Source organism: Anas acuta, chromosome 1 (genome assembly GCF_963932015.1).
Source record: "Anas acuta chromosome 1, bAnaAcu1.1, whole genome shotgun sequence".
Lineage (NCBI taxonomy): Eukaryota > Metazoa > Chordata > Aves > Anseriformes > Anatidae > Anas > Anas acuta.
The window spans coordinates 40,498,750-40,517,680 of record NC_088979.1 but is presented as its reverse complement, the minus strand read 5'-3'; the positions used below and the strand labels follow the sequence as shown (position 1 = coordinate 40,517,680).

Here is an 18,931-nt window from a genome sequence, read left to right as displayed (position 1 = left end):
TTATTAAAAATACAAAATGCTATTAAAAATACGAAGGTTGTTTTAAAATATAGGTTACTTTTGTTTGACATACTACATTGTATTAAAATTTTACGTTGTTCTTTATTGATCTTTATCCATATAGAACACTGAATCCAATTAATTTTTCTTTTTGTTGTTTTTTTTTTTTTATAGTATCGAATGTAATAATACATAGTCGTAGTAGCACAAAATGAGCATGCATGTCAAATTAAGAAAACCTTGAGTTATGCAATTAATTTAACTACTTAAGCAAAATGTAATGCTGTTTAATTTATTTTGCATTATTTAAGCATTTAAGGAAAATCTTCAAATGCCAAGCCACATGCAGTATATTCAGAGTTTTCCTAGTTTTCTTCAGATGTCTTGGGTGTAGTCCTAGAGTTTGTTAGATGTGCTTGTGAAAGTGCATCGGAACTATCAGTCTCCGAGATCCTCAGTGATCTCTTAAAGATTATATAAACGGTGGATTCTAGATTCCCATTGATGGAAAAGTATGAGCACTAGTTGTTCCTTTTGAGTATACTGCCAGCTAGAATATTCTAGTAAATGCTCTTGGGAAAAACTCCAGATTAGCAGGAGTATATCAGACACAAATCTGTATTTAGCAGGTTTCAGGCATATCTTTACTGTTTAGGTTGCTTCGTACATGTAGAAATCCTAAACACAAAATTATAGGCTTCTGGATTGTGCTCCATGACACAGATATATTCAAGAAGTTACCCAAATGCCTAAGCTGTTCTCAGTGCTTTCAGTGTTCAGTGGAGGTAATTCTTTAAAACAAGGACATTACATTCTAGTGGTACATAGAGTTCTACATAAACAGACAGTTACTGTATTTTCATTTGTTGCTCAAGCAGTGATTATTTGCTAGTGTGATTTAATATTTATTCAGCACATGTATTTTTTTTCTGAGGGAGCCAGTTATAATTTCACTTATTCTTTTCTTTTATAATAGAGAAGCTCTTGTGGATTGATTTAGGAAAACTGAGTTGTAAAATCTGTCACGTGTAATACATCCTAGGTTGTCAACAGCTGTTTGTGAAGACCATACAATGATTTGGCTTAGAACAAAAAAAAAAAAAAAAGTGTCTTTTTAATTTTCATTATATATCTCTGTATAGTATATTCTAATTAAATACAAGAATTAGCCAATACCTTGAATGCAGAAAAAACGAAACATATACAACTCTGTATGTTTCTTTTCTTATTAGCAGGTCTTCTTTCCTCAGTATGACAATGCTATATACTTTATAATTATGTAAGTTTTGTCTAACTGGCATGTAAATTTTTTTCTAACTGGCTTCTAGCATGCTGGGATCAGAGATGCCTAGAATAAGAAACCTTTAAGAAGGAGGATTATGAGTTTATTTAATAAATGCAAAAGACTTGTACTCCTTTTGAAGTGAGAAAAGATGTTTGTCTTTTTTATTTCAGTTAGTTAATTAAGTTTACGTAGTTTTGCAAAGATAATCATGAAAATGTTAATGAAAGTCAAGTTATCTTTCTGAACCTTCTCTGTGCAGTGTTTCCTTTCCAAACAGCCTGTGGTGTTTTATTTTCTTACATCCTGCTGTAGATTTCTGTTGTCTTCCTCGCTTACAATGAGTTGTCTAGACAAGGATGCTTGGGAAATTAGTCTATTATAAAATAGAGCCTATTAAAAAAGTCTACTGTAAATACATATAAACAATCAAAAGGTTTTTCATCTATTTTAATTAACATGGCTCTTCGTAAAAGCAAGTTTCACGGGTAAACTTCTGGGATAAGTACTGAACTGGTGCACATGTATTTACATACAAAAATACATTTTTGAGGGGAAATGAAATTATTTTTACTCTTTCTGGAAGGGTACAGGAAGGCATGGCCATGTTCCAAAATGATCCTGGAACTCTTTAGATTAATAAAGACTCTTTACCATTTGTGAAACTAAGGTATATCTGACCCTCTATGTATCACATCCTTTTGCAACTAAGAAGTTAAGGTACCTGATTGCAATTTATATTTTTTAGTTAACATTATTTTTTTATGAAACAAATGGTAGTAATGTAAATTAGTAGAATATATTTGTTTAGCTCTGCAGTTTCACAGAAACAAATTGTACTAGCGGTAGTAATCACAAAATCACACAGAATCACAGAATTTCTAGGTTGGAAGAGACCTCAAGATCATCAAGTCCAACCTCTGACCTAACACTAACAAGTCCTCCACTAAACCATATTGCTAAGTTCAACATCTAAATGTCTTTTAAAGACCTCCAGGGATGGTGACTCCACCACTTCCCTGGGCAGCCCATTCCAATGCCTCACAACCTCTCAGTAAAGAAGTTCTTCCTAATATCCAACCTAAAACACCCCTGGCACAACTTTAGCCCGTTCCCCCTCGTCCTGTCACCAGGCACGTGGGAGAACAGACCAACCCCCACCTCGCTACTGCCTCCTTTAATGTACCTATAAAGAGCGATAAGGTCACCCCTGAGCCTTCTTTTCTCCAGACTGAACAAACCCAGCTCCCTCAGCCTCTCCTCATAAGACTTGTTCTTATGCATGTTAATGCATGAGTGTAGCCTAGTGCAGTATCTTCAGTAGGTCTAGCAATGTCATATATTTTTTATCATTGTGAGAGCAATGTTTTGTGCTTGACAGTAATATAATTGTTCAGAAGGTACTGTCCATTCCTATCATTAATAAAAGAAATATAGCACCCTTCAACCCCTTTAAGCAGATTTATGGCAGTGTAGTTGCTGCTTGCAGTAGAGTTACAAAAAGGCATAGTAAAGCCTTATGATGCCATCACAGTCAGATGGGTAAGGAAATTAGTTCTCCCAAAAACACAAAGGTTAAAGAGAATTACTAGAATCAATTGTGTTTCATAAAAGATTTTCATAGAGGTAGTATAGCCCTATCCTCTTCTTTTTCATCCTACCCAGAGTTAGACTAAAAAGTCTACGAGTTAAACAACAGAGTCAATAAGACATATTCAGTTGTTTACATAACTGCATTTAATATTTAATATAAGTAACCTCAAATTCATGTAACATATATTTTAATTAGATGATCTTCTGTACAGAAAACATTGTTGCTTTCCAAGTTATATGTGACATTCCCAAAAGATGGCCTTGGAGTAGTTGCTGATATGGATCTTATTCTAAGTCCACTACTCAAGTCTGAAATACTACAGATAACAGAAAATATGTTAACTTATCAGGAATATATTAATTTATTTTTACCCAGCACTTCAGAATTTCCTTAAAGGTGATGAGGAAATGAAAAAAAAAAAAAAAAAAAAAAAAAGAAATTATAAAGGTGTTCTTTTCAGTTATAAAACTATTTGTATTCATGCTTTAGATTAGGGTGGCTCTCAGCTCACCCTAATGACCCAGAGTTGATTTGTCATCTGAGACTTGCCACGCACAGTTTTTTTAGCTTTGCTCATTTGAAGGTAAGAGAAGAGTGTTAAATTTTATTTAAGACTCCATTCCAACGATTTTATTTATTTATTTACTTGCATATTAATACTGAGGGTTAATTTCTATTTTATATGGACATGAACTGCTCTGTTCGAAATAAACGTGTAAGGGAAGAATTTACCTCTATATTGCAATTGGCATAATCAGCTTATTTGGCTCATATCCATTTTGCAGCTGTGCAGGTCAGAAATTTTGTTCTCTGTTTTACAGTACTAACAAAATTTTGGAGGGTTTAGCTCCAAAGACTTCTACTGAAAATGTTATTAACCTTAAAAAAAAAAAAAATATATATTTCCTTGTTTCCTTTTCCTGTGAAGATTGAAGACGTTAGGAAACAAAGCAAAACAGAGCAAAAATACAAACACTCAGAAAAATCACAAGAAAAATGTTCTTGCACTCGTTATTGCTGCTTTATTTAAAAGTTTCAATTTCAAGTTTTGTTTTAAAGGTATTTGATTGTATGTGGATAGCAGAAAAGTCAAAAGAAAGTATAGTGATGTTGTTCATGTTACTGAAATAAAAAAGGGACAAGACAAAAAATACTGTAATGGGTATGGTAAAAAATAATAATTGCAATGTCTTAATTTTGCAATGGATTATCCCTTTCTACATGCACATACATGCATTTATACATCTGCAGACTATCTGAATGACATGTATCTTTAGTCAACGTTATAAATTTAGTCTCACCACTGAAGCAATCCAGAATTTTTCTTCTAATGAAATTTTGTGCTGCATCTGTAACATGTCTAACCATACGCTTAGTTGTATTAGTCGTCAGGTTTAAAGAAATAATTATTTCCCTCTACTTAAGACTCATGATGCTGTAACTGGAATGAATTTTCCAGCTGGTGGCATTTTAGTTCAATAGGAAACTGAACCACCTACCAAGCTGATGCAGGAAGCATATAATATATAAAGAGAGCCTGAGGGAACTGGGTTTATTCAACATTGAGAGATGAAAGCTAAGAGGGACTCAATTGCTATTTTCAGCTAGCTTTAAAAGCTTGTAGAAAAGATAAAAATCATTCTCACAATTGTGCGCAATGAGAGGATGTTGGGCAACAGTCCCAAGTGGCAGAAATGCAATTTCCATTGAAAAATCGTCATTCACGGTGCTGGTAGTACTCGTCGTAGCAGGTTTCTTGAAGAAACTGTGGAGTCTCTACACTTGGAAATGTTCAAAGCAAGATTAAACAAGGCCCTGAGCATCCTGACCTATGTTTGAAATGTGCCATGATTTGAGGAGGGTTGGACTACATAGCTTCCAGAGGTTCCTTTCTACCTAAATTATTTTTGTTTCTGTTTTGTAAGTCAAAATGCATTAATTCTAAGCTCATTACATTTCATCACTGTCGAATCAAGGGAAAATATATTTTTCACAAACTAATTAGCTTTAATTCTTTGTGACATTCTGTGATTTTCAATTTTCAGTAGAATTTATTCCATCAGTAGTATTTTTTTATTGTAATTGTTGTTTCTCATGAGATTAGAGCTATGATCCACAACATATTCAAAACCCTGCAGTGAGATGCCTTCAGTATCAGTATATATGTGTACGTATATACATATAGGCATACGTGGGTGTGTATACACATATATGCATAATTACATGCATATATATATTCATGGTCTTACTGTCTAATATGATTCAATCAATAATATCCATAAGTGTTAAATTATTTTCGTGTCATTGTAATTAAAATAATTTCAAAGAAATACAGTAATTATTGTAAGTTATGAAGAAATAATAGCTGCTAAACAGCTGACTGCAAACTAAGCACATTCTACTGGTAAATTTATATTTAGAGAAATAAGAAAGGGAACTTGGATTTTTATTTTATTGTTTTATTTTATTTTAATGCTATTTTATCTAATGGTTAAAAAGCCAAAACTCTCAACATTGGGATGTAACTGAGAATTTTACTGCATTACCATAGTGCAGTTCTAAAATGGTCAAACTGTGGAGTTAGTAAGTAGCATAGCACACAAAAATTAACATGTCCATTTAGAAGGTAACAACTTGTACATATATTCTATATTGTACGTATATTCCATACTGTACGTATCTCCACATAAAGAAGTCAAAACTGAGGAACGCAACAGCTGTTATGAAACATTTACTTCTTTTCTGAACTGGATCTATGACAAGACAGTGACCAAAACCAATCAATTTTATTTCACTTTTTTCTTAGCTTTTCATAAATGCTAAGAAAAAAAAAAAGCACAAGGAGCATTTTGATTTTAAAGACCAGTCATATATTAACATGTGGAATAAGCACTATAACACTAAACACCTCTGCTAGTTCCCTGAGGATTGATATTTTAGAGACATCCGACCTTTTTATTTACACCAGTATAATACAGCTGTAAAACCTACTCAAAGTTCATGCAGATGGTTGTTATTATAGACAGAATTCGAGAGATATTTGTGAAATTCCTAGGAATCATTAGAACTTTATATTAATTAGGATTTAATTACATTTTTGAAAGATATGAACTGAAAAGTAATTCTTAAGTATACCTGGTTGCTTTTCTACTTGCAGTAGAAAATCTTAACAATTTATTGTCATGACTTTCTCATAAATGTCTGTTACCACAGAAACGATTTTGCAAGCATGTTTTTGCAAGCATGTTTTTGTTTTGTTTGACTTGTGTTTTGCTTATTACAAATTTCAAACATATCAACATAGATGAATGAATTATGTGGATTGCTGGATGAAAGTCCACTTTTCATAGCTAAATTACATTTGAATAACATCTGCTAATATCTTAGTTCTCAAAGTCTATTATACCCATCAGGATCTGCTGAACTGTATTGCAGATGAATTATTTGTTTTACAATTGATAAAAACCTCTTCCTTTTTAGATGTGATTTGACTTATCTGGAACACAGTATGGAGATGCATTGCCTAATTCAGTACCCCATAAAGATTTCTTTGTAAAGCACTTGCTGGAAAAAGAAATTATACGAAAATATGGCTACTTTGAATCTGTTTTATTTATATGTCACTGTACAATGCTGAATGATATCAATCCTGTTAGGTTTTATGTAAGCTAACATCAAAATTGTCCCTGGTAAGAGAAAAATGTAAGCTTATTAATGTGACAGTAGTGAGATGGCAAAGCAAAAGAAGGAAAAGTCCCACAAAACAGAAACCAATTACCTCAAGGTCTGTAACAGATAATTTAGTTAAACCGTAATAAAGGAAAACAGGCAGAAAACTGATTAAAAACATGGAAAAGACTGAAAGAAATTTTATTATGGAAAAACTATATATTTCACAAGTCTATGGAAATATACAAACAGTTTTTCTATTCTGTATTTGCCTTTCTGAAAGTCCGCAAACAAAAGATGAGAATGAAGGTACAGATGTTGCTGTGTAAGAAGTTACCAGTGAGGACTATGAGGAATGTATGTTGGGAATTACTCGATTAAACATTGTCATAAATCTTATGGGAAAAGAGTAAACTATAAAATAAAAATGGCTTTATAAACAGTATAAAGTTACTGAGTGTAGTAAGAAAACACAAACCAACTCTAAGGCATTGCAAAAAGATCTTGTCATGCTAAGCATATAGTGCTAAATAAATATAACTTAAAATTATTGCAGATGGAGGAACAATCTGCATACTCTGCATGCTTTAATGAGGAAGTATTGAGTAGCTGTCTCTTGTCAGGTAGGGAAAAAAAAAACAAAAACAAAAACACAAACAACTTTTGTTCATTAAGATCAGCTGTTTGCTCTAAGAATGCTAGCTGATCTGTTAGGCTGGTTAAAATAAGTGGAGTGCTAGGAAGTGCTTAGAGTAGAGGAGAAAATAGGAAACATCAAATTCTACTGTTAGACTCCAAGGTTTCTTTGCACCTTTAATTAGAGCTTGATGCACCTTGATTAGAGCTTGTGGCTCTAATAGTCTAATTTTACAAATAATATATTAAAATTAGAAAGCTCTAATAAAAAATCATCAATGATTATCTTATCTGAGTAGACGTATGTGCATATATGTACATATATACTCTGTTATCCAGGTCACGTACATGTATAGATCCTGCTGCTTAGGTTTCTTTTTCATGTGAAGGAGCATGTGAGGTGTTCTCTTTCCTTGGATCATGTGGAGTAAATTCATCCTGGAATGGCATTGCAAGGTTGTTGCCAGGGCACTGTTTAGATTTAGCTAAGGATAATATTAGCATAATAATTGAAGATGTGGGAAAGTCCCCTATCTCCATATAAACAGAGTTTTGTTTTGTTTTGTTGTTGGTTTTGCTTTTGGCAATGATGTAGATATGACTGCTGGAGAGGCTGTAATTAGATACATGAGGCATAAATGTGAGAGAAAATGGGATATTATTTCCCTCAGTTCAAGAATTAAGCTTCATCAAGAACACTTGAGCAATGGATTTAAAATCAAACAAAAGAAAAGACTTTTACAAACGTGTTTAATTGTGTAATTGACTGCAAGGGATTCTATGGAGACAAAACCTAAACAGATTCAAAGTGCTGCTAAATAAATGGAAGTAACTGTCCACAAAGGTCTTCTAAAAATCAACCTTGCACAGCAAATCCCTAATATCATAAATTTCCAAAATATGTGATGCATAGAGAGAATTTAACAATTAGCCTTTAAAGTTCCTTCCAGTTGCTGATTATATATATATATATATACACACACACATACATATATATGGTCACTGGTCATAAATAGACCATTATTTTCTGTAAATCCATACAGCTCTTCTTATGCTCCATGAAAGCTTAAACAGTAAGCAATTTCTGGATACCTAAATTATTTCCAAGAGTGCCTCAGCTATCAGTAGGCTTATCAGAGTAAAAATACATTTTTAAATGTAATTAGTAACTTCTAAAACACAAGGGGATCAGGAAATCTACTCCTAAAAATTTAGCAGATCTGCATATTTTTATTTTCTTTATCGTAAAAAATGTTTATAACTCCCTTCTGTTTTAAAGTCCACTGTGTTAGCATAATTTCAGGTGTAAATCTCTTCAAGTAGTGTTCTGTTTATTTCCATATGAAATACTCTATTTCTGTTGATAAATATATATATACGAAGTAAATGTACAAATTTTAGATGACTGATAATTAGCCCAGAAATCTTTTTTTAATTATTGCTTTACAAGGAAGATTTAATTATGTAAGGGAACAATGGGTTTGTAGCAACACAGCTTGGGATGCTGAGTTTGAGGGCAGTTTTCTTGGGTAATTAAATTGCTTTAAAAATTACAGATGTAATGTGGTGGATTTTAAAAAGAATAGAATGACTAGACACAGCTATAAAGTTCCTTTTTCTTCCTTTCCCTTCCCAATAAAGAACTGACACTAAGAAATTATGGTACATTATAGCATGAGATTATTTGATGGCAACCTGCAGAGTCCTGGACAGAGTGAAACATAATGTCTTTCACTTCCAAATCAGTCATTTCATAACAACCAATAAAACAAGAGTATCTGTCACTTCCATCAATGTAATGTGCTGGGTGGCAAATGTTTTAGAGTTTCACTTCAGTCTGAAATTTGTCCTTTGGGATTCATACAATAGGGTAATATATTTTCAGCATTCATTTAACAGTTTTTTAGATGTTCTATCAAAAACAGTAACCTAATGTGACAAATTTTCAGGAGCCTTGTGTCTTGACAAACTAATCAAGATGTAATACTGTGGTTATTTTACATTGTAATATATACCATTATTTTGTTGGAAAAGATACGGAAATCACCACTGTTGGTGATCACAGGTCTGATCACAGGTATGAATTTTTCTATATTCTGAAATACTGTGGAGTGCTGAATGTTTCTATTATTTAGGGGTCTGTATAGCCATTTCAATTAACTTTTTAACATAACATTCTGTCTCTAGAATTAACCTGTATTTAACAATGAGCTTGAAGGACAGAGGTGCTGTAACTCTAGAGAGCGGTTACCACTTTATTTTCTCCAGACTAGTTTATGGAGTGGAAATCTTTGGAAGCCAACTTTAAACAGAAAGGCGTTTCTCCATCAGAATTTTTTGTGCTCTAGTGTTCTTCTGATTTGGAATATAGCCTCTTCTTTCATAGTAAATAAAACTCTCACAAATGTTCAGTGTTAGTTTTTTTTAACTAGATTAGATTAGCAGTAAATTAGCATCTGACAATGGAAGAGGAAAAGTGTTTGTGAGATTGATTCAGGCAAATGACTCAGGCATTTCTTGAACTTTTATTTTTCCTATGATGGGCTGCTTGTTCTCAAGAATGCTTTTGGAAGGCATATACCTTTCTTCAATATGAAGATTTTATATTAAGTGATCAGAAATACTAAAGTTTTCACCATATCACTGCTGTGATTTTTTTTTTTTTAATATTAGTTTTCACCTAAAATTACTATGGAATCTGAAATATTGTAAAGTACAATTTTTAACACTTCACTCCTCAAACAAAACTTAAATGAAGGATTCTCCAGCAATAGGATATATCACATCTGATATAGAACACATATGCTTTGAGATAGCTAATGACAGAGAAGAACACTGTTGTTGCAAATCTTTACACTGTGGAAATGAGAGTAATTAAAGACTCAAGAGGTTATTTAGAGGTGTTTTTTTGTTTGTTTATTTGGTTTTTAAGTTTTGATGCTAATGGGCACATTAATCACAGAAGTTCATACTAAGAAGTGGTATGTATTAGTGGAAGACTGTTCAAATGCAAAATTAGACACGCATTTTAATGCTGAGCATGTTTACTTCTGAAAGCTACTGCAAAAGTGGCAAATTATCCATCTCCAGATGTCTTTGAGATTATGTCTTTATAGGAAACACTCTTCAGTGAATCAGATGTTATTAGGTTCAACAGAAGTGTGTGTAACTGGGTTAAAATAAAACTGAGAGGGAAACTAACACTATTCTGTGCACTCTCTGGAAACCCTTTTGCATACTAAACTATTATACTGGCTATAATAGATCTGTTCCCTGACTGTCCCACTGGAAATAAGTTCTAAAGCTTCATCCTTTAACAGCAAGGAATATGTATATGTATATATATTTATATATATATATATATATTTTTTTTTATTTCTGAATTCTAGCTTTCTTTTAATCAGATAGGATTTATCGAAGTTTCTTGTTGTCCTTCGTTTTCCTTTTCACAGAATCACAAAATCACAGAATTTTTAGGTTGGAAGAGACCTCAAGATCATCAAGTCCAACCTCTGACCTAACACTAACAAGTCCTCCACTAAACCATATCACTAAGTTCAACATCTAAATGTCTTTTAAAGACCTCCAGGGATGCTGACTCCACCACTTCCCTGGGCAGCCCATTCCAATGCCTAACAACCCACTCGGTAAAGAAGTTCTTCTTAATATCCAACCTAAAACACCTCTGGCACAACTTTAGCCCATTCCCCCTCGTCCTGTCAACAGGCATGTGGGAGAATAGACCAACCCCCATCTCGCTACAGCCTCCTTTACGGTACCTGTAGAGAGCAATAAGGTCGCCCCTGAGCCTCCTTTTCTCCAGGCTGAACAAACCCAGCTCCCTCAGCCGCTCCTTGTAAGACTTGTTCTCCAGACCCCTCACCAGCTTCGTCGCCCTTCTCTGGACCTGCTTAAGCACCTCTATGTCCTTCTTGTAGCGAGGGGCCCAAAACTGAACACAGTACTCGACGTGCGACCTCATCAGAGCCGAGGCCTTTTCTATGCATGTAGTCAGAGTAAACAAGACAAAGGCTCCATTAAGGCTCCATTAAGGCAAAATAAATAAATAAATAAATACAATACAATACAGGGGTGTGGGAGAGGGGCGCTTCACATAAATATTGAAAGTTTGCACTCATGCTTTTATGCATCCAAACCTGGGCTGTGATGTGGTTCAAAGGCCAGATTACACGGATGGACCCTCACCATTGTAACTGAATATCAACATTCTCCCTAGTTGTGCAGTAGTGAAGAATTACCTGCAGGCTTTATTAATCCACAGGTTTTAGCCTCTAGTATGCACCATACTCATGCACAGCAAGTTATATTCAACATTGAGACACACTTGTAACCTTTGCTGAGCAACCCAAAGCACAACAGGGCTGATTTTGTGCCTTCTGTCTTCTCTAACCCTAATGTTGTCTTTACTCCACTTACCTAAGATGCTATAAACTGCAATTCCAAATCTTGGCCACAGTCACGAGTGTGTTACAAGGGCTGGTTTGATCAATATGGGCTAATAGGTGGTGTACCTCCTACAGAATATGTATGTATGTATGTATGTATACTCCCATCCTGAGTTTTATTCTGTCCATGCATTCTAGCAATGCCCAGAGGCTGTGGGGAGCGTTGACAAGGCTTTTAGTGGAAGACAGCCCCTTCTCCTAAACTCATCATCTTACCCAGTTATTAATTATCCTGCACTGCATGAAGTTGTAAATGATGGTCCTCATGTCCTCCTATTCTACAAAATGGTTTTGTTCCTTCACCAACAGGGGTAGCAGTTACCGAGTGGTATTTCTCCAGTGATTGTTCCAGTGGTTGCTTGAGCATCTTTCATATAAAGAGAGTACCCAGAAGATTCAGGGCTTATGGGATACAAGACCTTCCAGAACAGTTTTGGAAGACTATCCATGGAACCAAGATATGCAGTTATCCTCGTCCATTTAGCAAGCTCTATCTGTTTCATGTGCAGGCTTAGTCTTTTTGGGTTTTCTTAGATATGAAAAAGAATGCATGAGGCATGTGTGAGCCAAGATCCTTCAGCAAAGCAGGAAACAAACTAACTATTCTGACCAAATTAAGGAAGCATGCAAGATTAGGGCACTTGAGCTTGAAAGTTTTAGCCAGTTTATTATGGTGAACTGGCATATCAGCAAATGTTTATTAGAAACAGATAGTGAACTACATTTTAACTGTGAAATCCCAGTATGCCACTTAATATTGACCTGAATTAGACTATATAATCTGGCTAATTCTGCAGTCATATCCTAAAAACTTAAAACTTTGGAAAGATATTTAATTCGAAAGTTGCAAGTAAAGAAAGGAACTACTGACATTGTGGTAGTCTAACTCTGTCATCTAGAAGTCTCTATTTAGATTTCAGTGAGATAATACAGTAGTCACCATCTTTTCTATCCTCACTTGTTATCTGTTCTCGCCAAAAAGCAGCAGTGCTGCTCTCTGTTCCCATTGACACAGTTCAGAGGAGCATACAGCCACAAAATCTCTTCCCACTAGCTGCTATCCTTGTAACACCCCAGTCTTTATATCCCTTTAGTAATAGCAACATCTGCCTGGCATCTGGTACCAGAAGAAATATGATTACACAGGGCAGGTGGAACTCTCTCTTAGATGAGATACATCATTTGGCTAGCAAACCAGACCGTAAACATACTAAAAAGTACTAGTCTTTTGTCTAATCAGAGTTCAGGAACTTGAAAGGTCCATTCACCTTAGGAAAGAAGATACATGATAGGACAGTCTTAACAAAAGCTGGTAGTTTTGGTAATGCTGAAAATAGGGAATATAGTCTAATATGATATACAGCTGGTACAGAAAATTGGGCATACAGAGGAATTGGACTGAATTCAATGCACAGCAGCAGTAATTCCAGCCTGAAATAGTGTGGGGCTTGACCAAAATCAAAATTTCCTTCAGGTTTTTAGCACTTCAGCAAGTATAATATATAATTTAATATGGAAATAAGATGTACTATTTATTCATTTACTTCATATGTTCTAATGAAGACTTACGTTTAAAACAAAAAGCAATACGATTTAAAACGTTCATTGACACTAGCTACTTACTACTTAAATAAAAAAATAGTGTATGGATGCCTATTTTCAGAATTATTTCAAGGATTTCTCATTTTCATATTGAAAAGGTCACTGTATCAAAAGCAATCAAGCATAAAACTTCTTAAATAAAACCCCTTAATCCAAACCCAAAAGTACTGCTAAGCATTTTACTGCTACAGCAGCTCTGATGTTGTAACAGATTCTAACTAGCTCTCTCTGAACATGACATACTTTGATGGTCAAGGTGTGAAATTAATTCATTTTTTTTTAATATGTAGAAGAAATAATTTTCAGGTTCTTTCTTACAACTGCATACGTGCTGATTAGTGAATTCAATGACATAAACATCAATAAGAACTTACTTTTGCAAGATAATTTGATTCCATGTGAAATAATGATCATTACAAGTCTTGATTAAAAAAAAAATCAAATTCATTTGTGTTGATAACATTATTATAAGGATATAGGTAATAGAATTTATTTTTATTAAATTCTGTGTGGTAATAGTTAAATTTCGTTTGTTCATTTGTGTTCCTATGATGCATAATCTGTTAGACTCAAACACTCACATGCTTATTTATCTACCTTCAAATATAGATATATTTTGTTTACATTATTTCACTCATATAATACTTTATGGTCATTTAATTCTAATCCTCTGTGCTGCTGTAAAGGTTTAAAAGTGAAACAGCTCTATTGTGGAAATGCTATAGCCCCACAGTAATGGTTATTTCATGCTCATTTTGAAAAAGTGGAAGGTCAACCACATGAGACACAGCTTTCTCTGTGACTTCAGAAATTCTCATACTTTCTACTGCTTTTCTAATTTAAAAGCAAAAATACAATACTTAATTAAAACATTATAATTCTTGCTTAAGGGAAAGGCTAAGTGAATGACCCATGCAGGAGAGGCATTAGACACATGAGAAAAGACATGAAGACCAGATCTACAAAGTCCCTTAAGTTCCAGAGTCAAAAATTACAGGTTAAAAACTGTAAATCATACACCTGAAAAGTCATAAACCTCTGTCACATAACCCTGAACATGTTTAAATGTTGAGTACCTTTTCTTGAGTTAAGGTTTCTGATCTTCCATGGACCTAAGCATTCCTAAAAGCACTTCACTACATGAGGACTGAGTAGGTCAATGACTATCTTGGACCTGGAGTATTAAAAAAGCTATTCCATTTACTCTGAAAATCTTAACCAGTAGATTGCAGACATCTGTTTTATCCTGCTCCCTGAAGTGCAAAAAATGAAGGCAAATTTTATTTTAAAAGAGAAGCAGGTATTTTTTTTCTGTAATGAAAACTTATAATAAACTATTTCTGTTGTGATAAAACAGCAGCCCATTGAAATACACTTTGCTGCTCCAAATGAATCTCAGGAAATTAAAATGTGGTCTATCGGTGTTATAAATTCAATCGTCAATTTAGGAAATACTAAATACATGGAGGAGAGATCTCTGAAGATCAAGAAACTGGATTTTAGTGTTGTTTTATATATGTAAAACATATATGAATATAACATATAAATGTGTGTGCATGTATACATATACAAAGTAGTTACAGTTCTGTAAAGATTTAAAAAATATCTATTTCTACAATACTCAGATCTGACTCACAGGAAACTACTGTAAGTTCAAATGTTCAGAAGATTTGGGCTTACTAAACTCATATGTTTTGTCTGGAAACTGCTGGATATTCCTTTCAGTTAATGGTAGGTCTGTACAGAGGCTAGAATAAGCTATCCTTAAGTATATATCTGAATGAAAACACAATTTAAAATGATAAAAAAAATCAATCATAATAATATTAAAATTATTATTATTAATTCAGAGCCACTGCTTTGAGTGTTCTTCAAAATTAAGTTCATAAAATGTATTCTACCATCATAATGCTTCTCAATAATGTTAGATCTTTGAATTAATATGCTATTGCAAAGTTTGATACTGGTTCCTATTAACAAGTCAAGTTATATATTCTTCATAATGGGACTTAATGTCTGTTTAACCAACCTTAATTAAAATTTGGCTTATAAATCATTTTATTGAAAAGTGCAATGAAATTTTCTAAGTTTTATGACTTTTTAATTAAAATGAATTAAGCCAACTTTTAGTTAACTGCCTGCAAACTATTTCCTTTACATTTCTAAGCTGTTTTACAGCATTCTAGACACACAATTTAAACATGTTTTATTAGAAGTCAACGGATTAAAACCTCAGTCCATAACAATATATTTTTAGCTACCTCTTAACATTTACTCAAGCAATTTAAAAATAACTGAGTCCTGCATTTGGGGCACAACAACCCCATGCAAGGCTACAGGATGGCTGGAAAGTTGCCTGGCAGAAAGGGACCTGGGGTTAACGGTCATTAGTCAGCTGAATATAAGCTGGCAGTGTGCTGAGGTGGTCAAGCAGGCCAACAGCATCCTGGCTCATATCTGAAATAGCATCGCCAGTGGGACTAGGGAAGTGAATGTTGTGGTGGTTTTACCGTGCTGGGCAGCTAAATCCCACAACCGCTCTCTCACTCCCCCTCCTTTAGATGAGGAGGGGAAGAAGTAAAGCAAAGAACAACTCACGGGTTGAGATAAGGATAATTTAATTAAAGGGAAATAATAATAATAATTAAATAAAGACTACCATGAACTAAACAATTTAACTAAGGGGAAATAAAAAGGGAAAAGGGAAAGGGAGAGGAAAAAAGGGAAAATAGAAAGAAGGGAGGAAAACAAACAAACAAAATAAATGAAGGCTATATGGAAGTGCAGAGGAAAGAAATTACTCTCTACTTCCCACAAATGAGCGATGATTGACCACGTCCTTGAAGCAAGGCCTCAACGCATGCAGCCGGTGTTCAAGAGGAGGACCAACGTCTTCCAAACAAGAGCCCACCCCTCCCCTCTTCTTCCTGTTTCCACCTTTTATTGCTGAGTGTGACATCACATGGTATGGAATATCCCTTTGATTGGTTTAGGTCAGCTGCCCTAGTGATGTTTCTCTCCTCACTTTTTGCCCACCCCCTAGGAGGGTTAGAGAAAGGCCCAGTGCTGTGCCACTGCTGCTCAGCAGTAGACACAACACTGGTGTGATAACACTGCTGTTCCAGCTACAAGTACAGAGTACGGCACTGTATGGGCTGCTGCCGGGAAAGTTAACATTCCAGCCAGACCCAGTACAAATGTCCATCTGTATTTCACAGAATCACAGAATTTCACAGAATTTCTAGGTTGGAAGAGATGTCAAGATCATCAAGTCCAACCTCTGATCTAACACTAACAAGTCCTCCACTAAACCATATCACTAAGTTCAACATCTGAACGTCTTTTAAAGACCTCCAGGGATGGTGACTCCACCACTTCCCTGGGTAGCCCATTCCAATGTCTAACAACCCTTTTGGTAAAGAAGTTCTTCCTCACATCCAACCTAAAACTCCTAAAACTCCTAAATTTGTCTCTGGTGAGGCCACACCTCAAATACTGCGTTCAGTCTTCGGCCCCTCACTACAAGAAGGACATTGAGTTTGGTGGAGTGTGTTGAAAGAAGGGCAATGAAGCTACTGAAGGGTCTAGAGAACAAATCTGTAGAGGAGCTTCTGAGGGAACTGAGGTTGTTTATACTGGCAAAAGGAAGGCTCAGGAGGCCTTATTGATCTCCAGAAATACTTTAAAGGAGGCTATATTGGGATGGGGGTCATTCACTTCTCCTAAGCACCAATCAATAAGGCAGGCCTTAAGCTGCACCACGGGAGGTTTAGGTTGTATTTTAGGAAATTTTCTCAATTTGAAGGGTTGCATAGCAATGGAATAGGCTGCCCAGGGAAATGGTTGAGTCACCATCCCTGAAAGTCTTTTAAAAATGTATACATGTACAGCTTAGTGACATAGTTTAATGGTTGTTTTGGCAGTGCTAGGTTAAAGGTTTGACTTGATGATCTTAGAGGTCTTTTCCAACCTAAATTATGATTCTGTGATTCTATGATCTTGTAGTATGTAATTATCAGTTATATGAAAATAACAGCACAGTTAAGAAAGATTATGAACATATATATATGTATATGTATATATATACATTTGATTACCTCCTGTGCTGGCATCCCTTTTTGTTTGTGTATATAAAAAAAAGCTGTACATTATTAAAAGTTTTACATGGAAGTGTTCACATTCATAATAATAAGCATCACTTTCAGCTTTACTTGATTTATTTTATTTGCATGTATAAGTTTGCATGTAACTGCCTCACACAATTAAATGAATTTCAGTCTGTCATGATTTTGTTATAAATATGTCTTTATTATTTATCTACCTATTCATCTGTATCATCTATTCATCTATCTGCTAGCTTATACAAAAAAATAATAATACACAGATAGTGTTAAATAGATTCTTTTAAACAGTGATTCTTTTAAACAGTGACTTTCAAAATGTATGATGCTGGCGAATTAAAATCATGATTTACCTGTATTAAATGGGAATAAAAGGACAAAATGTGACTTACTAGGGTCAGAGTAAGATACCCCCCAGAACTACGTTTCTGTTGTGTCCTGTTATTGTAGGGTAGGTAGTTCAGACAGCACTTCACCTAGGATGCAGTCACCTAAATTAAGTACTTTTGTTTAGTTTAATATTTTTGTTATTCCTATATGTGTAATAAATTTCAGTACTGTGAGATTTTAAATGTTGTATACATTTTGTTTGTTAACAGAACAGTAAAAATCTATTTAAGCAAATTCATGAAGTAATGCTAAATTCATGATCTTGATCTTTCTTGTAGCCTTATATTTCTAGACAACCATTATCTGGCTATTGATAATACAGCTGTATCTGACTGACAGGTTATTTGAGAAATGTATCAGGTAGTGAAAAATATGGGGAAATGCATGCATATGCATGTAAGGATTTAAAATACATTGACTGTGCTCAATTACAACTAAATTTATAAAAATTTTAAACAGCATGCAGCTCCGCACTAGCTGTTCTGGCTAACCAAATGCTGACATTTTTTAATTACAATATTACCATATTGCCTTCCTTTTGCTTTTGGAATACATTGATATATGAGTTACAAATATAGCTGTTTAACTACAATCATCTTTGTTTTTTTTCTTATATAAGAAAGCTGGGTATGACAGATACTGACTAATCCGATGGATTTATTAGCTTTAACAACTGCTTTTACATTTTTCCAGTATTACTGAATCTGAAATACTTTCCTCTTCTCAGGAGAATATAATGGAAGTTATAAGAAATCAAGAATTTTTACTTCTACCAGCTGAAGAACTTCATAAACTTCTTGCTAGCGATGACGTGAATGTTCCTGATGAAGAGACCATTTTCCATGCCTTAATGATGTGGGTGAAGTATGATATGCAGAGGCGATGCAGTGACCTAAGTATGCTGCTTGCTTATGTAAGATTACCACTGCTTCCACCTCAGGTAATTTTGTTTTATTTTGTTTTATTTATACTATAATCACAGTTGTGAAAACTCTCACCAGTTTATAATCTGAAAATGCTGAACACTCTGGATGTTTAAGAGCAGTACTTTTCAGAATTAGACAAAAAGAATGGCAGCCCTTCATTCAGAGTAGCTTCAATAAATCTGAAGGTTAGGCAAACAAACACTGAATATATGCAGAGTTGTGAACTTGGAGAGGAGTAACCACTT

At 34.4% G+C, this 18,931-nt stretch overlaps 1 protein-coding gene across 1 annotated transcript in view; it reads left to right on the top strand.

Moving 5' to 3' along the window:
* The window catches only part of KLHL1 (kelch like family member 1), a 249,487-nt gene that overhangs the window by 133,116 nt on the left and 97,440 nt on the right, over positions 1-18,931 (top strand). The window contains exon 5 of the mRNA XM_068675942.1: positions 18,488-18,700. Within this exon, the coding sequence (XP_068532043.1) occupies positions 18,488-18,700 (213 nt within the window). The remainder of the gene's footprint in view (positions 1-18,487; positions 18,701-18,931) is intronic.